The sequence below is a fragment of the Phycodurus eques genome, chromosome 4, assembly GCF_024500275.1.
Source record: "Phycodurus eques isolate BA_2022a chromosome 4, UOR_Pequ_1.1, whole genome shotgun sequence".
NCBI lineage: Eukaryota > Metazoa > Chordata > Actinopteri > Syngnathiformes > Syngnathidae > Phycodurus > Phycodurus eques.
In genome coordinates this window covers 8,822,049-8,846,859 of record NC_084528.1, presented here as the reverse complement: position 1 = coordinate 8,846,859, position 24,811 = coordinate 8,822,049, and the positions used below count along the sequence as shown (strand labels likewise).

At 40.2% G+C, this 24,811-nt stretch overlaps 1 protein-coding gene across 2 annotated transcripts in view; it reads left to right on the top strand.

The window, feature by feature from the left end:
* Positions 1-24,811, top strand: part of LOC133401997 (nuclear factor of activated T-cells, cytoplasmic 1-like) — a 66,656-nt gene that overhangs the window by 35,807 nt on the left and 6,038 nt on the right. For both annotated transcript variants that reach the window (XM_061675542.1, XM_061675541.1), the window contains exon 9: positions 6,668-7,324. In XM_061675542.1, the coding sequence (XP_061531526.1) occupies positions 6,668-7,324 (657 nt within the window). The remainder of the gene's footprint in view (positions 1-6,667; positions 7,325-24,811) is intronic.

The following is a 24,811-nucleotide window of genomic DNA, read 5'->3' as shown; positions in this document are numbered from 1 at the left end:
CATGCACTGTGTTAGAAGTACTATATACAGCTCTTAATAAGATGTGTTGTCTAGAATTATCAGCAGATGTATTTATGCCCACTGGAGATAAGACACATTTTGGACAAGGCTCTGAGAGAAATGCAGAGGACAGCCCTATTTGGAGATCCCTGATCGCTTTGATTTATAAGTGCACTGTGGGTAATTTGGTCAGTTCAAGGCAGACAAACTCTGGCCATATTTAGTATATCGCTGGCGTTGGGCAGAATGCCCGTACCTCCAAAACCATCACTTTTCAGGAAACCAAAAAAAAAAAAACTATGTTTGGTGAGCCATTTACATTGCATTGTCAAAGAGTGCAAGTCATATTCAACACTTGATTGGTCAATAATTTGTTTAAAAAAAAAAAACCCAAAATAAACAGACCCCTGTGGAGACTGACCCATATTATTGATTTCTGAAAAAATATGAAATTGACCAAATTTGGACATAGGAGGTGGCGATATTCATTTTATATACTGTACTGCGTCGAAGAAAGCAAGTCTTACTATGCAATCATTTCCCTGAGCATAAATAACAGTCTAATTAAAAGATCTCTCTTTTGCTGCCAAGTCAACCACAAGTACAGTGTAGACCACACGGGCAGGGCCAATAGAGCATAATTATCTCTCTGGTGTTAAAGCCAAGGAGCCTGTGAACAACAAGCAATTTGATAGTACTGTAGTTCGAGATGTCCTAGTCATTTAAAACCACTTATTACATTATACACGAAATATCAAATATACAAAGAGCATCTCCATGCCCTTTCTAGGGTGTCGTTACAGATCTCTTAATGTAAAAGCATTCACAATAAAGGCTGCATTAAACTCATCATTTAGTTTTAGCATACCCACAGTAGTTAGGTTATCTTGAATGCAATCATGTTTTCAATACAGCAACAAAGAATGAGGAAATCCTGTCTAAACTTTTTGCTGTACATTTTTGGTGTGTGTCAGCTAATAACGAAACAACGAACGCTGCAACCACATCCTAGGCTGGGCTTCAGAGTACACACACTGTTGTCAACACTTTCTTACCTTCCTTTATGAAAGGGACTCTTCCTGACCGCTGTCCCCCTTCAAGCACATTTGTGGTCTATGATGTTATTGACAGAACATTTCTTTCACACTTTGGTGTCTGCTGATCTATAAAAAGACAAAACCCACCCTTAAAATAGACTTCTTTGAAAGAGCGGAAGGATGAATCAAACACCTCTGCAGCACAGATGCGAGTGAAACTACCTTTATTTTCCATTTTGGTGCTGCCGACTTGTTCTTCTTGATTGCTTTTTCAAATGTGTTATATTTGAATAGGTCACAAAGTTCTTCTACGTATTCTCCATATTTCAACCAGTATCGCAATAGTGATTGTCTTTGCTCATGCTCGTACACTTTTTAAGTCACTTCAAACATATGAATTTTTTATTTTTCAATCACAGTTTGTAATATAGATGCAGTATGCAGAACACGCTAATAATAATAATAGTGCACGAACAGAGTAATGAACTACTGTTTAAACATAAGCTTTCATAAGATAAACATAAGATGAAATCGTTAATAATAATGCGTGGCTTTGATTTTTATATTTTAGAATAATAATAATTATAATATTAATAATAATAATCCAAATAATATCAGGACATTTTTTTTAGAACTGAAACTACTTATGCAATCAAATAAATATCCATATTACAGTGCCAGCAGGAATAGTGTATTATGATGATGATGATGATTATTATTATTATTATTATTATCCATCTTCCGTACCGCTTATCCTCACGAGGGTCGCGGGCGTTCCGGAGCCTATCCCAACTATCTTTCGGGCGAGATGCGGGGTACACCCTGAACTGGTTGCCAGCCAATCGCATGGCACATATAAACAAAGAACCAGTCACACCCATTCACGCCTACAGGCAATTTGGTCTTCAATCAACCTACCATGCATGTTTTTGGGATGTACCCGGAGAAAACCCACACAGGCATGGGGAGGACATGCAAACTCCACACAGCCGAATTCAGATTTGAACCCGGCTCCTCAGAACTGTGAGGCATATGTGCAAACCAGTCACCAACCGTTCCACCATATTATGAATTATGATTATGATGATGATGATTATTATTATTATTATTATTACGGAAAGGCCACTCAGCAGAGTCGTGCTTGGCATATCCAGGTTACAGTTGAGAGGTTCGAGTATCGGTTCTGACCTTCCTGTGCTGAGTTTGCATATTGTCCCCTGTGCTTGTTGTTAGTGTTATAATTATTAATAAAGGCATAATTTCTAACATAGTTTGACTTTGCATTGGATGTCATTAGATTGTGAGTGTGCACCTAGTACTGCAGCTGTTGCGTTTATAGCCAAGTCAAGTATCCCATCTGACTGAAGGGATGAACTTTTTCCGAGACCTCTTCCAATCATTCTTGCATGAGTATAGACGTGACGTGTTGATCCTCAAATAAGAACCAGTTTTACCAACCACACTGTAGAACAGATGCCAAAAATGGCTGGCATTGACCAAAGCATGAGCTTCTCGGAACCCCTTTATTTTTACAGGCTGTTTGGAGATGCCTTTTTAATATCAAACTATTCTTAAAACAAACTCATGCCCAGTCTCCTCAGTGTATTGGTTGGTGGTTAGAGCTAAAAGGAGGAGTTAGAGAAACATGTTTTCTGTCACATACAGGAAAATGAATGACGCACACATCGTTCTTATTTGATATAAATATTTGCACATTATCACACACATTATCCCTAAGATTCTTATCAAATTGTTGAGCAGCATACTGTGATGTCTATAGATTTGGTCATTGTAAGACACCCCATTCCCAAAATAAAAAGTCCACCCACAGTATACTGGCTGATCACATTGCACACTGTTGGACATGGTGCACCTGGTACCTGTGACCAAATAAACTATCACCTTTACCGTGGTAAATGTCAGTGTAATTTATTGCCGATGGAACATAAAAATTTCAACATTTTTCCCAGGGGTGAACAGTTTAGTGAAGCAAACATGTCAGGCCTGATTTAATAAAACTCTGTGCGTGCAAAAACGGGCGCAAACTTAATTATGCACGCAAACAGATGTGGAAACTGATCTACTAACTGGGTGCAATCAGGATTGCCAAATGCACTACATTGTCACACAGTCCTCTCTGCGCATTGTGCGAGGCATATATGCAAATACATGAATTCAGCATGCGCAATGTAAATGATCAAACCTGAGACCAATTGCTTTACATAACACATCTGAAAGGCAGGTGGAAACCAGGTGCAAAGCGGTGCGAACAAATCGCAGGGAAAGTAAGAGGCGGCGGGTAGAACTTTTCCATTTGTGTAAACATTTTTTAAAGGCCCCAAAATATTATCTCAACATATAATCTATTCAGCAATGCAATTTCCGCGCTTCTAAACAATCTAAGGGCTTACTTGGAGCCAGTCACAAGAGTCGTGTCATATCAACTAGGACAAAACTCCTTTCAACACTGCACTTCATGCATTTGGATCATTTCAGTGTCACTGTTTTGCAATTCCATTTCTTCAAACTTTATCATCTGTGCTTGTGGTTCTCTCCCAAATGTTACATGGTGAAAACCATCAGATACCTGAAGTGCAAAAACCTTTTCTCAATACAGCAGCCTCCACCACTTTTACACCTGCTGCCAACAGTGCGCGCAATTGGTTAGAGCACTGGTTCTTGCAAGTTTTATACGTGCATTCAGCGAACCCTTCCTAATTGGAAAAACAAAATGATTTTTGTGACATCACCGATCATACGAGTGCAGTGAACAGAACGGATGCACACAGTGTGTGAATCCCTGAGACCGACTCACCGAGTCCTTAGCGTTTGATCGAACCATTTGGCATATTCGTAAAAGATTGCAATCTTAATAAATCACTCACAATATTCCCACCAGCGCGTGCAATCTGTTAGGGTGAACACACAGTTTAGCACCCGCTACTTGATATTAGTAAATCAGGCCCATAGACGCTACGAGAAATAGAGGGGAAAAAACATGTGCAAAGCATCAGCTGTCTTTGGGCCATAACCCACAGGTTGGGGGTGGGGGGAAAAAAGCATGATGAAGTAGGACTTGTCTGAGGAATCTGTTTTCTGAACTCTGATATGAGGTGAAAAGGAGACCTACATATGGATTAAGCTTTAGAGAGATCTGTTGGATTAATATCGGATGTGACACGTTGCATGGGACCTGTCGGATCCACAGGTCTCAATATGTTGCTCTTCTGATCCATACCTTTGCCTTATTGTTTCATTTTTTAACAAAATGGCAAAAATGATAGTATCAATACTTAAGAGAGGGCAATATACTGTCGCTGAAGCAAAATTACCTTACTGTTACATTTCAACAAAAGTACAACAATTGATTCCATTTACCTTTGCCATCCATTCAAATGAGAGAGAAGGAAGGTAAATGAAGAAGGAAAATGACGGTGTGACAGTAGAATGGACCATGTGAGGTTTATGTTATTCCCCAGGCATGAGAGGAGGTCCTTGAATCATGCGACTTGCCTTACGATGCTCTCCAGACAACCTGTTCCCTGGGCTCTGAAAGCAGACAGGACTGACGTAAATGGGCTCCCTGCTTTGTTATCACTGCACCACAGCTCAGGACCCCAGAGGCAGACAGGCGTGATTACTGTCTTTTAAATCCTCTTCCCACAAAATAACAACACATTGAAAAACAGGTTATTTTTCATACGACTCTTGATATATTGCAGTTTATTTTCCTATCACTCAATCACTATTGTATACAAGAAAAACTATATTAATTAAAATTCTATTTACATTGGCATCCTTATGCCTTTAATTAAATGTCACTGCTGTTTTATTAGAATACTCCTAATAGTTGGCATCAACTGCTCGGGAACAGTATGACAAAAACTGACCCATTTATTATTAACCAATTGGTTACAGAAAGTTGAACCTTAAATATAAGAATATATTACAATTAAGTAAAATAAATAGAAATTTAATTAGAAAATCCAGAAAAGCCTTAATAAAACTAATATAAAAAATATATATACATGTAAATTGCAACATAACCGCTATGTTTCACTTACACATAAGCAATATTCTACAATTGAATAGATTAAATAATGAAAAAATAAAAAAATACAGGAAAATAACCTCAATTAATCCAATAAATACCAATTATACTTTTAAAATGCAAAATAACAATTCAAGTTCATGCCAGCTATTTTTTTTACTGTCAGTATATGGTGGAAACAGAATTTGCTTGCAGTAATGCACTTTGGAACTTCTTTATGCATCAGGGGAATAGTTTTATCAAAAATGTCGTGACAGATGGGAATAATGTAATGAGGGTCAAGGTGCTGTATTGAGGTATTTAAACCTAATATTACCCACCACTGCCGTTTGGCCATCCTTTGGGAGTTGCCATGTTTTGCGAATGTTTCGGACAGTGTTGGTTGTTTGAGAGAGCGAAAGGTTCGCAATTTCGCCTCTGCGGTTCTCAGTTTCAATCTCAAATTCTCACGCTGTGTTTATTTTGACGCTGCTTCAATTGCGTGATGAAGTGATGGTGATATTAAACTTTCCCGGTTCTGTGCCACCACGGGAAACTTTTTTGGGACTTCAATGAAAAATACTGCCATTCGGTCGACATTACTCTTACTTACTCTTTCATAATTCAGACAGTTACCCAATATCAAATATTGGATCTGGACACCCCTAACTAACACCATAATTTAAACTGTGTACGAATAGAAACCATATAGCCAATATTATTCAAAGCTTTTCTTATCCATTTGTGTTTTTATTCTACCATACTAATTTTTGCTAAACGAGAATGTATGTAAAAATTCACCCTAGATTGTTGTTTCTCCTTAGTCTCTCTCTCTCTCTCTCTCTCTCTCCCTCAACACTACGATAAAAGAAAATGTATCCTATGTCCAGTACCCTCCACTCTCCAATACATATGTCCTGTTTGAAGAGAAGCATATGATACCTGTCTGTCAGAAAGCATCAGGAAACATTGCAGACTGCCTTTGCTGGAATGGAAGTTCCAGAGACAGGATGATGAAGTGGGGTCACTGCACTCTCTTGCATTAGCCTCGGCCTGAAGCTCCTGAAACCACAGGCATAACTCTTTGGCCTCTTAAGAAGCCCAGGCAGCCCAATCAAAATCAAGTCATCTCCTTTTTTGGCCTATCATTTTGGTCCTAAGAGAAACAATTGCTTCTAGAGTGCAGAGCAAACCAAGGGACTTGTGGTTCTTTCTCCTACAGCAGCAACAGCAGCAGCAACCTTTTGCTTTAAAGTAGTGTTTTATTGGATATCAGAGCTGGAGGAAAGTCCAAAGAAAATAGGTCTTATTCCTTATTAGAACCAGCTGTGGTTTTCCACTCTGATGACTCATCCATTTTTCTTTTCCCCCTATTCTTCGTCTTTTTTTTTTTTTTTTTTCATGATCGAGTACTGAGGGTTTCTCATTGAAACACTGAGCCATAGTCACTGGTTGTTTGTTTGGATTGTCAACGGCATAGCTGCCACAAGTGTGCATGTTCGTTGCTTTACTCATCCTCCCTCATGCAAGCATTTGCCACGTGGACGCCTCTGCACGTTTTTTAATATGTCCATTTTTCTTTCTACTTTCCACCCTTCAGTGCCGATGATAAAGACAGAACCCAGTGATGAATATGATTCTTTGGGGACTTCAGTGCTGCCAATGCATTCAAAGTCCTACTTCAGTCATCCCAGACTTAATCCCATAATGCCTGTCGCCGATCATGATGCTTGTCTGGCTGGTGGCTACCCTCCCTGCCCCTCTCTCAATGCTTCCATACCGTCATCGTCCCCCAATTCCAGCCCAACCCTGCACGACCTTTCCCCTGTTGCATTCAGCAAGTGCCTCCCAAATAGTCCCACCCATGCAGCACCTTCAGGTCAGCTGGTGACTACCTTCCAGGAGAATGGCAGGCCAATACTTACCCACCCAGCATCTCCTGACCACAGCTCTCCCCTAGGTATGCTCCAAACTCAGGGAAGTCCCAGTCACCTCAACAGTCCAGGAACCCATGGATTCCAGCCTACCTATGCCAACAGCAGCCCTTCATCCTCCCCAGCCTCCCATGCTTCTACTCCCAGTGGGAATGCAGAGAGTCCATTTATTCAGGCCTACAGCCCCAGCCAGGGCAGGGCAGCAGCCACCTCAGCCCAGGCTGGAGGGAACTCACCCAGCCTGCTTCATGAGGAATTAAGTCCACCTGCCATCACCGTCAAACAAGAACCCCAAGAACTGGACCAGATGTACCTAGATGATGGTGAGTTTCAATATCATGATGGTAAAAATACAATGTCAAATTACATTTGATATTATCTATAATATTATATAAAACAATATACCGGTAGATTATTTACTCAGAACATTGATTGGATTTAAAATGACTCATCAAAAACCATCACGCATTGTCAACCAACGCCCTACTTTACCTCGCTCCACTTTTTCCTTCCGGAATCCAGGCTTCAGATTTACATCACATCTGTTTTATTTAAGCAGAAATGCAAATAAACAGAAACAAATTCAACTGTTTAATTTTAGTCTCGAAATATTTATTTGCTTTTCTTATAGCGTGTGGTCCTGTTTGTGTTTTCCAAGTAGTTGCTTTAGTTTAAAACACAACATTGCCTTGATAGGATTTTGAAACAATCTGTCAAAACATCACAGAGAATCTGGGGTCAGCCAGATTCCAGCAGAACAAAAACAGTGGCACACGCGTAGCAAACCAAACCGTTGACATATCGACTAATGAAGGAAGCAAAAACAATAGGTAGGGGTTTCCTAATCCCCGCCTGGCTTTTTGGGAGGGATGCCGGGAGCTCTGAGGCAGAGGCCTTCTTTTCCCGTCTTTTCCCCCTGGAGTCCAGGCCATGCAGCTGTCGTCATCACGGGAGACTAAAAGGTCACAGGTCTACCTGGCAATGAGATCAGACACACCCAAGGGAGCGTATGGCCGAGTTTATTGCCTCCTGTGTCCATACCACAGCTTGTCTCTTGGGTCACCAAACTGTTATCTATGTTAGCAGAGGCACCACTTGTTGTTATGATATGTATTCATAGCACATCTAGTGGATTTTGCCAGTTTGAAATTGTATCAGTCCCCTGTGTTGTAATAGAGGTGGGTAACCCCCATTGAACTCTTGCTTCAGCAACCTTCCTGTAAACGTTAGTGTGTGCATTTGTTGCAGTGTGAATGCGTGTGCGTGTGTGTGTGAGGGTGGGTGTGAACAACTCACAGAGGCGAGAGGAGGCATAAGGGGAATAGGGGAGTGGGGAGTTGTTGCTGGTGAACTGTAATTGTGCTGTCAGCATATCTTCCAGCTTTGATGATTCCCATTTGTCGTCATAAACAGGCAATACAGACAAAGAAGGACGTTGTTCTCAGCTTTATTAAGTTATTCCACACTTGTTTGTTTATGTGTTTTCTTACAGTGGCGCTGCAAAATATGAATACACCAATGGTCGTTAGTTCAACCAAAATATGGGGGAAACATTTGCCATTAACATCTTGGAGGTTAAACATCATCATATACATCATCATACGTTGTGAGATGTGAGCGCATTGCACACTTGCACTTTGCTCAGACCATCCATCCATCAATTTTCTATACTGTTTATCCTCATTTGGGTTAGCATCAAATAATTAACTCTGCATATCTTGCTTTAGCTTTGGGTTTTTGTGGCATTTTTGTATGGTTACATAAAAGACTCAAGAAGGGTTGTTGTCAAAGCAATGCCGAACTCCAGCGGGTTCCAATTGAGTGTCTAGCCATGCCAACCTGAGATCATATGACGTTGAGCCATGAATTGATCGCCATTCTCCACAGGAATTAGTGAGCTGAAGGAGCAGTGAGTGAAGGTTATGAGGCTGGACTTTTCAGTAAGTGGGGACAACTGCTACATTAGCTGGCAATTGGCTATATAAATGGGTCCTCATTCTTTATCAAGGATAGTGTTTTATTGATTGTATATTGTACAGTGTATAACTTATTTCTACACTTTTATGCCAGTTAATGTTAGAAATGATTAGATTTTCAAGGTTCGGCTAAAACATGCTTTTGATTTTGATTTTCATCGATTATTGTGTGACCTGTTGAGTCAATCCATAATCACTTTCCACAAGTGCGGCTCTTCAGTAAAGGCCTCATCAAGGGAGTGACACTGAGACAGGACTTAAAGTTGCTGTGACGGATTTCTGTCAATTGTAAAAATGAATGAAAGGATAGACAAGTGTTGAATTTGATTGTTCTTGTTCTACCCCGTAGCCTTGATGGAATACATTGTCACATAATTGAGCTGTTACAAAAACGATGTCCCAATACAGATCATTTTAACATAATTTCTATACTATGAACACGTAATGTGAGGGATATTAAAACAAGAACTTTAACAACAATGTTTGCAAGCCGGATTTGAAATGCCATGTACTGAGACTACTCAGCCACAATGCATTCAGATCACTGTTGCTAAGTGGAACCCAGAGTCCAGAGTTTTCTTTTTTTTGTTTGTTTTTTGTTTTGTTCATACAGTATTTACATCCAGGCAACACACCTAAAACCATGTTAAAATAAATGTTGTTCTCAATGCTACCAACATGACAGACCGAAGCTGTCATTTCATTCTGAATAATTCAATGAAGTGAAACTGTAGCTTTATGTTTGATAATGTATTGGTGTCCTTTTTCACAAATGTACAGTAATTAAGATGTGCCAGAAGTCCATTGAAATACCGGGTTCAAATTGTGTAACCTAGTTTCCCTTCGCCACTACTCCATCCATTGTCACTTAGAGGGCTTGATCTTTCTTCACCCAGTGGCCAAATGTATTCTATCAGTGATTACAGTTGCATTAGGGACGCACAGGAATGTGTATCGATTGACTCAGGACAGTGTAGAAGCCCCATGAAAAACCTCATCATACTACAGTTTTGCATCACCTGTCATTTTCTCTTGCATTCTGTGGTAAGCTTCTGGAGCCGTGGTAAGTATGCGGTGGTAACAGCATACTCCAAAGGCATCTGCCTCTCCCAGTTCACTCGCAAACTCCTCAAATGAGTCCTAAGTTCAAATAAATAAGATTGGAAGGTTGCTCACAGTGCCTCCTGCTCCCCTTCTCCATGCATTACCGCTGCACGTTAGTGAACTGAGCTCTCCATTAGAGAGGAAGACAAGCGGATGACCTCACCTTAGCAGCAGTGATTTAACGCCAGGGATGTAGCATTGTGTTGCTCCTCAGCAATTGGGGGCTGGTTATTTGGAGTCTATGGGTGCACACTTGATCTTCCCCATGAGTGCAGCGCCTCCCACGCTCCAATGCTTTGGCCTCCAGCTCTCATCAGGCGAAGGAAATGTGTCTCTCTGGCCAGGATGAGATTTTATATAGCCCTTGAGAAATCACTCAACTTATCAACAGTGAGCTACTGTACCACAAGGAGCACTGTTAAGATGGCAGGAGTCTGAGATTTAAACCCCTTGACTGCAATACGCAATCTCAATAGTAGCTTTTGTTTACCTGCGCTATTTGTTGTGAGCAAGGCTTAATGCAATACCCCTATCGCCAGCTTCCGTATCATTGCTACTAGCTGAACATGGCCTTTGAACACAAGGGGATGCCAAATGTTGCTGGAAGACTGCTGGCATCAGACAATGCATTCTGGAGCTTATAAAACTGAACATAAAAGCTGTCCAAGACATCATGGACAGTGGAACTTCAAAGGTCGAGTAAAATCTGTTTCCAGGATGCCGTAGACCTGTTTTGATTGAATTTAGAATACATTTGTCCCATAGGTCATAATGGAAGTTGAATGAACAGTAAATGCAAACATTTAATTGTAAGTTGCTTCACATAAAGACTGAGTGCAGCCCACTTTCAGTTGTTGTTCTGCCTGTGATGGCATCGTTACAAAAAATTATAAAGATCCAATAAGCAGTATAGAAAATGGATTGATGGAAAAGACCGGTGGATGTGTAATCTTTTAGATACTCGCTGTGATGAAGCCTCAGAAGAAAAAAAAAGGGAAAAAAAGTCTTGAGTGACATCAAGCATAACAGCAGTTTTTACTCTCGGGTCCTTTTCATATAATTTGATCAGTAACAACAATAAAGACACTTTTTAGCAATTTTTTTGTCGTCTTAGTTTTATATGGGTAAATGTCTTCCATGCTGAAACAGCCACTGTTAAAGTCCTATTTTCAAAAAGTTATTGAGGATTTAAAATTTCAGACACTCAGAAAAAGACAATCCTTACTGACAGAGCAAATGATGGTGGTCCACTGAAATACACTTCTTGCACAACGGTAAAGACAAAAGTGCATAACAGTAACAACATAAACAGCTTCATAAAAATTTTGTGAGTTGCACAATTTACATGTTGCCCTTCAAATTCTGTGCCAAAAACTAATATTAAACAATAGGAGAAAAATCCTATATACATACAAAATTGTAATTAGTATCTCCAGAAAATGTTGCAAATCATGAAACTTATTTTCTGACACCTAATGTTAAAAGACATTTTGACATTAAAAGTTTGTAAAATATTACTTTAGAAAAAAATATTCTTAACAATTATGACATCTTGTCGGATAACAACTGTCATTCAAATTAATTCAAATGTCTGTAAAATTAATTGATTTTTAAATGGAAATTCACTGGGCCATGTCTTTACCGTTATTGATCAAATTAGATAAAAATGAACCCCTTATTATTTTTTTTACTCCCAAAGATTTTGGTCAGAATCCAAATTGTGCACTATACTTATTAACACCACTATCAAAAAATAAAAATAAAAATGTGACCAAAGTCAAATGATATCAGTGGCTATAGCAATATAATTCACTGAAAAACATGCAACTTGTTTTGTAGCTTTTAGTTTCATTTAATCAGAGCAAAATGTGAAGTGAATTTTTTTTCCACACAATTTTTTTGTCATAGCCCTCGTAATTTACTTTGATTTTTAACTCAGTTTTATATGATTTTGCTGCATATATATTGTGTATGTCTGCTTGTCTGCGTGAGTGTGTGTGTGTGTGTGTGTGTGTGTGTGTGTGTGTGTGTACGTGTACGTGTAGCAAGAGAAGTATGCTAACTGGGCCAGGCATTGGTCCTGCGAGGCTACTGCAGTGTGTCCTGTCTTATTAGCTGCCGTAGTGACTGGTGATATCATGAAATGCAGCTGAATGCAGCACAGTAGTGCTAATCAGAGGGTCCGATTTGTACCAGCTGCCTCTCTGGGACACAGAGAACCCTTATTCTCGAAAACAAACAAAAAAAAAAAAAACACATAGCAGCCTCTGTCAATTTCTGACAGTTAACATATGTGCTCTGATTGCTTTGCATTTCAGGGTAGTTTTACTTGTGATTGTTTCCTCTTCAATTCAGGGTCTCTGCATTTGAAACTCGACTAGGCTTGTTTTCTCAATTTGAAAATCAAAATGTTGTCAAATCTCCTTCCCTTGGTGAACAAAAAGGGGTATTCTCTTCTTGTTGAGGATCTCCGTCTATCCCTGATGATTCTGAAAGCAACTGAAGGCTTTCCTCATGGAAACTTTTACACATTCTGGAAGGTTTCCCAGACCCCAGGACTCTCCAAAACCCTTAATGATGATTGAGAGTGCGTCCACACCACGCTGAAAACATGCTGAGTCGATAACATTGGAGTGTGCCGCAAGGCTGGCTTTAGGATCAGAGGGGAGGACTGAAAAAAGAGAGTTAGGGGGAAGGGTGTATATTAAATTCAAGGTTGGAAGTGTCTAATGGGACAAACTAAAGCAGAGTTGCTTAAATACTCCATGTTTTTGTACTTCCTGTATGTCTTTAAGTAGTGGAGTCAGAAAACTGTGTAAGTATTCATGGGCAAGTGACCCCCCCAACCCTCTTAACCTATGTCCCCTTTTATGAAGTTCAAGACCAGATAAATGTCTGTTGAAAAAAAAAAAGGATGTGGTTAAGTGCAATGCCAAGAACACAGCCCTCTAGACAAAGTGATATTGACAGGTACTAGAGAAATGGTGATGGCTTTTTTATTATTAATGACCACAAAGAGGATGTAGGTATTTTACTATTGTTGTTATTGATGCCTTCTCATTAGCATACTGTTTTCCTGGCAGCTTAAACATGACAACCCATAAGTAGAAGAGTTGGTGGGGAGATCTAAACACACGAAAAATAATATATATATATATTTATATATATATATATATATATATATATATATATATATATATATATATATATATATATATTAGCCGACTGGTCAGAGCGTCTGCTTCACAGTTCTGAGGACCGGGGTTCGATTCCCCGGCCCCGGCTGTGTGGAGTTTGCATGTTCTCCCCGTGCCTGCGTGGGTTTTCTTCGGATACTCCAGTTTCCTCCCACATCCAAAAACGTGCGTGGTAGGTTAATTGAAGACTCTAAATTGCCCGTAGGTGTGAATGTGAGTGTGAATGGTTGTTTGTTTCTATGTGCCCTGCAATTGGCAACCAGTTCAGGGCGTACCCCGCCTGCTGCCCGATGATTGCTGGGATGAGGATAAGCGGCTCAGAAAATGGATGGATGGATATATATATATATATATATATATATATATATATATATATATATATATATATATATATACACACACACACACACATATATATATATATGTATATTTAAAAAAAATAATATATATATATATATATATATATATATATATATTACGAATTTGGTAGCCACGCCAAATGCCTCAGAACACTGTTGCATATGTACTGTATTTCCTCAGCTACAGTACTGCCCAGAGACTTTTTTTGGGGGGGATGTGGGGGTCAGTACTCACTCAGTGACAGTGTGAATGCTTGTGTGTGAATGTTTGTTCGTCTCTGTATGAGGCCTGTGATTGACTGGCAACCCCTCCAGGTTCTAGTCTGCCTTTCAACCGAAGTCCGCCATCAGAAAATGGATGGATAGATAAATGTTATGACTATGTATAGAAATGCAAACAAATGGTAAGAATAATAATAATAATAATAGAGTGGGCAGCAGTATTGCATGTAGCCTTGCATAACATAAAGAGGGATTCACATAAGATTATGGACTAAGCGCGTGAGGGTCTACTGGAACCGGTTTAACTTGTGGTCTTGTATACAATATAATAGTTGTGTGCTTTATTACTATTAAAAGGAAAATGAAGAAATGATGTGCAGGAGAGTTGAGCCACCATGTCACTGCAGTTCAGTGGAAAGCCTTTGGATTACCCTCTGTCTCCCCTTACATCATTTATTACCATTGGCTGAACATGAGAGCCTTTAGATTCCTGGTAGCGATCAGCTTTCTTTTTTGTAACACATATTTGACACTATTGTCAGGATTGTGTGCACGTTGAACAAATAACTGAAACTAAGTGGTTACATGTGAAAGCGGGAATGGGGTCAAACTGCACATATTACATATTTTCTGAACTATCTTGAACACAATTAGTCCTGATCAGAGAAGAAAGATTAATGTGTAAAATAAATCCATTCATTGCCCAATAGCGCTGGCTCGCTTTTGCCTGCGTGTGCGCCACAGCCCTAGCAGAAGAACCAGAAGATCTGGTCTGGTTTCAGTTGCTCTGTCATAATATCCACAGTCACTGACAAAGAATGTGTCTGCTAAAAAAAAACTGCACCTAAATTATACAAATAAATTGATTTTCCCATTCATTGGAGATGTGGCACTCATAAATTATAGATGTGATTCTTCGGTTCTGATTTTCAATTACTAGTGTTTATTCTGTAAAAACGTCAATTTGTCAGATTTGCTACTGGAGGAAAGTGTAACTTATTTTCTATAATTCACCCAAGCTGTGAAGAGAAAGGAACAGCACACTTTGAATAAAATATGAAATATTGCTTGAAAAGTGCAATTGGACTACTTACAAGAACACTGTTGATTCAAGCCGCACAAAATATTTGAAGCTCCGTTTCTTAAGTTAATCACGCATGACGTAGCTCCTAAACTTTCTCCTGACGCAGCCATTTACAGGGTTGGTTTACGTGGCTCACATTCTGAGGTTAAGGGAACACAACTTGAAAAGCCACAGAGACACACAGATCGTAGCGGGTCAGGACTCAGACAGGGCCTGTGGCTTGGCTTGGATATGTATCTGTGTACACAGTATTTGTGATCATGGAGCTACCAACTCGGAATATGACAAATGTCAGTGTGGTTGATTGTACTGACAGGAGGATCACGGAGGGAGTCTATTTTCCCAAGAAAGCTTTATGTTCCTTATCTGTGACTGAGTTATGATTTCATGTACATAGACTGAACAATGTTTTTGTGGTCGGTCCAGTACTACCCTCCCTTAGTCATGTTTGAGGTAACGATTGAATGACAGTGACTAAGCTGCTGTATTTGTGATTAAAAGCACATTCTACCACTACTGTTTAACCACTGTTCCTCTTTGGAGAGCTTGCTGAAAACGCCACAAATGCTGCAGAGTAACAGAAACCATACATTAGCCTTTTAATGGAGGATATCTCCAGCTGGCAGTCAAAATATGGAAAGGAAAAGTCAGAGCAAATCTGAGCACATTCGGATGGATGCACAGATCTACAAGAGAGTCATCGTGATGTTGTAGCGACACAAGTTCAGTTCAAAGTTCAGAAGTGCAAATTGTCCACTATTAAATCAATTAATATTTCATGTAGGAAATCGCTGTACCTGACATTAACACATACATTTTTCCACAGGAAAAACTGTAGAAAATGGATTGCTTGATGGGTGAATTCTTCGTGCTATAGCATCAGTAAACAGAAACAGGTCGCCATTACAGACCCTTTAATAACAGCTCCCCACTGTCGAAAATGTGTTCGCTCAGTGAAAAGGTATCCTGCTGTTCGGAAGTCCGGAGAAAGTTTGGCTACAGCTGTGGGAGATAGGGAAAGCCCTTGGGTTTGCAACACTTGGCAGAAGTAGTCAGTAACACCCTGAAAGAAGCAGGCGGAAGTGCGGCTGTAGTCGTAAAGCCAGAAAGAAATACAGTAGGGAAGGTAGTCTTGATGACTTTAAATATAAAAAGTAAAACGCTGATTTATTTGTCTGAAATACTTTGCAGAAGTGTGAAACTAATTTATGAGCCCAGTTTCAGTGTTACAGTCCATTACGGACCCCTCTCCATACATGTTGACAAGGTAAACACAAAGTGCAACTCTCAAAACACTGAATCTGTCAGAATCTGTCAGCATTCAAACTTGTCAACATGTGGTTTCATGTGTTTAAACAGAGTTGTTAAATGTTTAAACCCAGTGTGCTGATGGGCCTAAATTAGAGATAGGAATCTGGAAAATTTAGGCTCAGAGAAATTTCATCATGTCCTCACATCCAGGAATATTCAAAGAGCATGAGAAAAAGCAGGTCAGCCATATGAAGATGTGAGACATAGACACAGACAGGCAGACTGAGAGGAAGAAGGGAAAAAGTGAGGTGGAAGAAAGTTGGTTGAGATCTTAGTGATTTTTCCCTGGCAGCTTCTCCCATTGCCTGACACATACACGTGCGCGCACACACACGCAAACTCAACGTGCCCCCTTTGTGCCGAAAGATATCTACAAGCGATAAACAGCAGCAAAGTTAAAGATCGCAACTAATCTCTTTGCAGCGTAGGCACCTACGAAGCAATGGGTGAACGTGTTTATTTTTGAGGAGGGAATGATCATAACCACTGAATTGCAAGTGTCCTACTGTTGGTGTGTGACCCACAGCAGCTATTAACTCCAACAAGTCCCTGGACTCTCCTGATTGTATTCTGCCAAGCCCAGCTGCTTTCAAAGCAACATTCTAACAAATAGGGAAATAATTTCATACTCGCAAATTGTTTTTATAGTTTGAAGAAGGGATTCACTATTAAAATGCACAAACTGTATTTAACACTGAAGGACAGCAATGATTTTCCATTCATCCATTTTCTATACCGTTCACGGTCACGGGTGAGCTGGAGTCAATCTCATTTGACTTTGACTTCATAATGCGGCACACATTTTCAATGGGAGACAGGTCTGGACTGCAGGAAGGCCAGTCTAGTACCCGCACTCTTTTACTACGAAGCCACGCTGTTGTAACACGTGCAGAATGTTGTTTGGTAATGTCTTGCTGAAATAAGCACGGCGTCTGTGAAAAAGACATTGCTTGGATGGCACCATAAGTTTCTCCAAAACCTGCATGTACCTTTCAGCATTAATGGTGCCTTCACAGATGTGTAAGTTACCCATGCCATTGGCACAAACACAGCCCCATACCATCACAGATGCTGGCTTTTGACCTTTGCATCCATAACAGTCCGGATGGTTCTTTTCCTCTTTGGCCTGGAGGACCCGACGTCCACAATTTCCAAAAATAATTTCAAATGTGGACTCGTCGGACCACATAACACTTTTCCACTTTGCATCAGTCCGTTCATAGATGAGCTCGGGCCAAGAGAAGCCGGTGGCGTTTCTGGGTGTTGTTGATAAATGCCTTTTGCTTTGCATAGTAGAGTTTTAAGTTGCACTTACTGTATTTACTGACATTGGTTTTCTGAAGTGTTCCTAAGCTCATGTGGTGATATCCTTTACACATTGATGTCGGTTTTTGATGCAGTGCCGCCTGAGGGATCGAAGGTCACCGGCATTCAATGTTGGTTTTCGGCATTGCCGCTTACATGCAGTGATTTCTCCAGATTCTCTAAACCTTTTGATGATATTATGGACCGTGGAAATCTCTAAACTCCTCCTTGCAATTGTCCTTAAACTGTTCAACTATTTTCACAAAGAGGTGAACCTCACCCAATATTTGCTTGTGAATGACTGAGCAATTCAGGGAAGCTCCTTTTATACCCAATAATGGCACCCACCTGTTCCCAATTGGCCTGTTCACCTGTGGGATGTTCCAAACAGGTGTTTGATGAGCATTCCTCAACCTTCTCAGTCTTTTTTGCCACCTGTCCCAGCTTTTTTGGAACGTGCTGCAGCCATAAAATTCTAAGTTAATGATTATTTCCTAAAAACAATCAAGTTTATCAGTTTGAACATTAAATATCCTGTCTTTGTAGTGTATTCAATTAAATATAGGTTGAACATGATTTTCAAGTCATTGTATTCTGATTTATTTATGTTTAACACAACGTCCCAACTTCATTGGAATTGGGATTGTATTTGGTTGTTATGGTTAACTGGCATTGTATCGGATCATACCTTTAGGTGGATTTAAGTTATCATTGCATGTTTTTTGCATGATTTATCTCCTATGACGATGCATCCCCGATGGCTTTAAACAAAATGATGTACACATCACACTGTCCTCACCTTTCATTCAATCATTCAGTCATTAATTTTCAGTGCCGCTTATCCTCACTAGGGTCGCAGGCGTGCTGGAGCCTATCCCAGCTATCTTCGGGCGAGAGGCGGGGTACACCCTGAAATGGTCGCCAGCCAATCGCAGGGCACATATAAACAAACAACCATTCACACTCACATTCACACCTACGGGCAATTTAGACTTCAATTAACCTACCATACATGTTTTTGGGATGTGAGAGGAAACCGGAGTGCAAGGAGAAAACCCACGCAGGCACGGGGAGAACATGCAAACGCCACACAGGAGAGGTCGGATTTCAATCACGTGTCCTCCGAACTGTGAGGCAGATGTGCTAACCAGTCGTCCACCGTGACGCTCCTCACCTTTCATTCAGATGCAAAATATCAAAAGTATAGCCTCCAGCTGGATTACATTTATCAGTATTTCATGTAGAACTATGTCTTGTGGATGGGTTTTGAAGAGGTGTCTCGAATATTTGAATATAATTTTTTTTTAAAACAACTCAGGATGTACCCCAAGGAAACACCCCATTCTGTGTCTTCTGCAATTTAGGATTTAAGGTTGGAGGGCATCTTTTGAGTTCAGTGCACATGTAGAGCATTAATCAGACAAGACTTCAGCACATCCAGTCAAATCCCAAGAGCTGTTTAAAAAGTGAAACCATGTTTGTGCACCCACAAGGACCTTTAGAAGATTTAGTTACCCTCTGTGTAATAATGTGTCTTCTGTGTGACTTCTGACTGCTTGTGTGTGGAGGAGAATGTTGTAGTTTTGCCAGAATCGTTAGACATTTTTGTGAAAGGTGGTATTACATATCAGAATGAACTTGACCAAAAACCAACCAATACAAGAAGGTGAAAAAAAAACGTAAACTTGTCACAGAGGGGCTTTACAGATTGAAGAAATGTTCACCAAGGGCCACACTTTTGTTACACACAGACACTCAAAAAACAAGATAGAGTAGGGAGTCAGTCTCAGCCATCTGTCTATGATGGATAGTGAACAATAAAGCGTGCACTAAGGTTAACCTTGTTGGACAGCGAGAACACTTTCTCTGTGTATAAATAAAATAATACAATTTCAAAATCCCACCTTACAACTAACATGCAACAGGTGATTTAATGAAGCTCAAGCAAATGCACAAATGCAGCTATAAATCATCTTTTCCGTCACACAGCCAAGTTCTCACTCAGACGAGAGAAACTGGCTGAAGTCTGATTGTTTCAGTATGCTCATATTCTGCATCAGCCTCCACAGGAGCATACGTTTCTAATTCTGAATCAGTCATAGTGAGTTTATCAGAGGGTTGAGTTATTTTATCATAAACCTGTTGGTAATAAGCCATACTAAAACTTTCAATCCATCTCCTTTCATTCCTCAATCCCGCAGTCATGTGCTTCCCTCTGTACAGTGGATATAAAACGTCTACACACCTCTGTCAAATCCAAGGTTTTTGTGAAAGATAAAAAAACATCTTCATCATCATCATGAAATCATTTGCTTTCAAAACCTTTTCCACCATTAATGTGACCTATAACCTGTAGAACGCAATTGAAAAAAAATTTACAGGGCAAGAAAAAAATATAACAACTGAGATAAATGTGGTTGCACAAAGTTCCACACCCTCTTAAAAATGGGGATGCGGCTTTGGTCAGAATTAACCAATCACATTCAAACTCAAGTTAAATTGGAATCACCCAACTGCCAGCATTTTAAGTGCCACAGATTAACCCTAAATAGTGAGGATAAGCGTTTCAGAAAATGGATGGATGGATGAGGTTAGGATGTTCTAGTAGGCTTTTCCTGACATTATTTTTTGCTTTCTAACAGCAGACTGAAGGTTTTGTGCTAACACCGACTGGTCTTTAAAACTGTTCATAATTCTATCAACCTCGACTACTGTAAGACATGTAAAGCATGCCACCACCATGCTTCACTGTTGGTACGGGGTTCTTTTGGTGACGACCAGTGTTGTGTTCGTGCCAATATACCTTTAGGAATTGTGGCCACAATGTTCAATATTGGTTTCATCGGGCCATAACACATTTTACTCCATGCTTTTGGGATATTTTAAGCCTGTTGTTTTTTTTAAAATATATTATTATTATGTGTAAGATAATCTTTAGACACACCTATTCCAGAATGACTATTCATTTTAACATTTCCCATATCATTTGCCATTTTAATTGATGTTTTGTATTTTTTATTATATTTCGATACTATACTATGTTTTTACGGTGGCCTTGATATCCTTTAACGGCGCCTACAAATACAATGAATTATTATGATGATGATGATGACGATGATGATGATGATTATTATTATTATTCATTCATTCATTTTCCACACCACTTATCCTCACTAGGGTCGCAGGTGTGCTGGAGCCTACCCAGCTGACTCTGGGCGAGAGGCGGGGTACACCCTGAACTGGTCTCAAGCCAATCGCAGAGCACATATAAACAAACAACCATTCGCACTCACATTACCACCAACTGACAATTTTGTCTTCAATTTACCTACCATGCATGTTTTTGGGATGTGGGAGGAAACCGGAGTACCCGGAGAAAACCCACACAGGCACTGGGAAAACATGCAAACTCCACACAGGCGCGGCCGGATTTGAACCGCGGTCCTCAGAACAGTGAGGCAGATGTGCTACATTATATTATATTATTATTATTGTTATTATAAGGCTTTTATCTTGCCACACCACCCCATAGCCTAGACTTATGATAAGGACAGGAGATTGTTGTCATGTATTAAAGATCCAATAATTGCCAGAAATTCCTGCGGCTCCTTCAATGTTGCTGTCAGGCTCTTGGCAGCCTCCCTGACCAGTTTTCTTCTGTATTCGCTGTGTTCCATGGTATATGTAATGCCTTGGAATAGTTTTGTACCCTTCCTCTGACTGATACCTTTAAACAATGAGATTCCTCTGATGCCATGGAAGCTCTCTGAGGACGATAGCTTGCGCTGTACGATGTGACTACAAAAATGCCAGGAAAAGCCTACTCTATTTTTGGTTAATCCGAGGCACTTTAAACGGTGGTAGGTGTGTGTTGATTCCCATTAACAGTTTGAATGTGACTGGTTTCTGAACACAGCCACATCCCCAGTTACAAGAAGGTGGTCTCACTTGTCCAACCACATTATCTCAGTTGTTAATTTTTACTTCCTCTCTAAAAGAATGGGTATTTTTTATTTTTTTGTACAGGATGTAGGTCACATTAATGGTAGAATGTTCTTTTGAAATGATTTGTCTTGGTCCCATTTTTTTATATCACACAAACCTGGCATTTGAACAGAGACTTTTGGGATCCACGTGAACCATAAAACTATGAAAACCATGCTATCCAGCCATGATTACTCTATGTGTCTTCATCAAATATACTTTACATATTATTGGCATACATTATTACATTTTATTATATTATTTCTATTTTTTGTATTGTGGCAGTTTTAAGAATTATGTTTCCATGCTACTATTTACTGTTGCACAAAATATACTTTGCCAAGCTGACTACTAAATATCACGGTCAGTACAGTGATTGGAGCATTGGAAAGCAGCAGCCACCATGTAAACACCTCTTCCTTTATCCTCCCTGGGGACGACCCTCTCATGGGCACACCCGCAGCCTCCTGGGTCTTGGAGGAAATGAGAAGATGAGGAAAAAGAGGAGGAGAGGGAAGTGATTCTATGAGCCACAGCGGGAGGTGTGACAGGGAATGGCACATCAGTTGAGTGCATGATCAAAGACAAAGGTTATGCGCCACTGCAGCCAAAACAAGCAAACCAGAGGTGGAAATTTTCGTGAAGCTTTTTAGATAATCTAATTTGGGATATTGCTGAGCTTGGATCACTTTTTTTTTTTTTTTGTCGTTATTTTTGTTGTTGTTATTTTTGTAATTTTAAAGTAAAAACCCACATTTTCCTTGGTCAGGTTTTCTTGGGTTTGGGTTCACCCTGGACAATCAATCATTGGACATATTTAGACAATGATTTGCACTCACATTCACACCTCTGAGCAATTTGTCCACATAGAAACGCATTTCAGTGTACCCGCAAAGGTTTTTTTTTTTTTTTTTATCGTTTTGACTTTTCGTCCACACGGAGCCGCGTTTTGGAAGCCAGAAAAACGATATTTTTTTCAACCAAGTGCCCGAGGGGATTGATTTCAAAATGCTGCCCTCACATTTCTGTGTGTACAACACACACACATTTTCCCTGAAACAATGATGAGCTAGTCCCAGTTCTCGTGTTTTAACATCTTGTGTTAAAAAAAGACATTCTAGCTGTTTCAAGTTTCTATGGGTGCTTTGTCACAGTCCCCTTCGTCATTCACCCGAGCCAGGAGGAGGGGCTTCTACCTGTTTTGCCGAATGTCGAAGTCGGTTAGCCATATACCGGATTAACCTACCATGCATGTTTTTGGAATGTGTAAGTAATCCAGAATACCCAGAGAGAAAAATATTATTATAGTACTATATTCATGTTCTATATGATTAAAAGGAAGTAGAGATAGGGGTAGGAGTAAATGAGTTTTACTTCTTCCTACTACTTTTTGAATATGTATAATTTTTTTGTTGTTGTTGTTCAAATCTTGTTTTTGTTGTTTTTTATGTTACTTATTCACATGTTCGAAATAAAGAATTGAATTGGAATTGAATTCAAAAATTCAAATTTATACCCAATGCAAGCACACAAAGAACAAACAAAAAACAAATAGAAGGGCCCCAGCTGAGATTAAAACACAAAACCTCTGACTGACGCTGAGGCAGACATGGTTGCCTACTACTCTTTTTTTTTTTTTTTTTGAGTGTCATTGGCCAGTTTGTTTCTGATTGGCTGAAATTGGTCCCACAATTAGGAGTCACAGCACTAGCGTTTGCTTTGGCATGTGGTATAGTGGTGTGTGCAGAGACATGCAAATGTTGAGAAACGACATGGGGGATTTTATGGGTAATTTTTTCACCTTTCGTAGTCTGAGCCGATGTTTGTCCGCAAAGTGCCACGCGGCCTGAGCTTTAGAACATTCTTTGATGCCTCCATCCTCTGTGTCTGTGGTAAACTGAGTGTTTCCACATGGGAAATCCCAGGACTTGACACTTCAGCGTCGCTTTGGAGATGAACTCTGATATCCTCATATATCTTCAGATCATTAGGCCCAATGTATGATAGATTCGATGTCTGCCTGCAAAACTTAATTGATTGATGTGGTGCTTTATCATATCTTTCAAATGAGTTTTTGTATATGTACAGTACTTATAGTATGTCCCATTATATTTGAGGTCTCTCTCTGACCCTTTTCGATTTTCATGCTATGTTATCTGCACAGGATAAGTGACGTTGTCAGAGGCTCTCCTCGCAGCCATTTAAGTCGTTTGTGTGTGTGTGTGTTTGTGTGCGTATGTGTGTGCGTGTAAATTTGTGTGTGTGGGAGGCAGCAAATTGTCCATTATGTGTTTCTGCTGAGGCCAAGAGAAGATTTGATATAGTGGGGAAACAAAAGTAATATGTAGCAGGAAATTCAATTGTCTCTCTCCAGCAAGTTGGACCCTTAGTTTGGCTTCCCCACCAAATCAATTCCACATGAAGTTCAAATGAGGTTTAACTTGGTCTTACCAGTCCCCTTTGACTCTTGTGAGTAGTGTTTATACTGTATTACAGCCACACTTCCTCACATGCAGCGAGAGCTGGAGTGCCACAATAGAAGGAAGCTGCCTCCTCTTTCTCACAAGGCTGATGTGCTCATACACGAGTGTTGAGAAAGCATAGGAAACATCACCATTCACTCCAGCATGAAGGTCCGTGACCCCAGCGCAGCTGAAACTTTATTCGTTCATTGAAAGTGAGCAAGGTTCAGGAGGCTGCGCTGTTCTCCTTTGGTATCATGAGACTCAATGTGAGAACAGAAGTCCCTGGCAGGAAACCTCTGTTACAGCCTATAGGTCAGAGGTCCCACTTTCTGAAGTCAGTTCAGAAGCTGATGGAAGGTGGCGTCACTCTCCGTCAGCTCGTTGCCAGTCACAACTGATTTAGCTGAAGATCAGGTTTCAACCTGCTGAAACCTCTGAGTGGCTATGGGTTCCAGACCACAGGGTATCCACTGTTTTCGAAAGAAGACCGATGTTATTGAACCCAAGTGCACAACACTCCTCCCTAACAGTGTTGGCAAAGAACAGGTCAGCTTCAGGGTGAACCTATTGTGGCATAATCCTCAAGGTTGGATTACTTCCATCCACCCATCCATCTTCTGAGCCGCTTATCCTCACTAGGGTCGCGGGCGTGCTGGAGCTTATCTCAGCTATCTTCGGGCGAGAGGCGGGGTAAACCCCGAACTGGTCGCCAGCCAATCGCTGGGCACAGAAACAAAAACTATTCGCACTCACATTCACACCTACGGGCAATTTAGAGTCTTCAGTCAACCGAACATGCATGT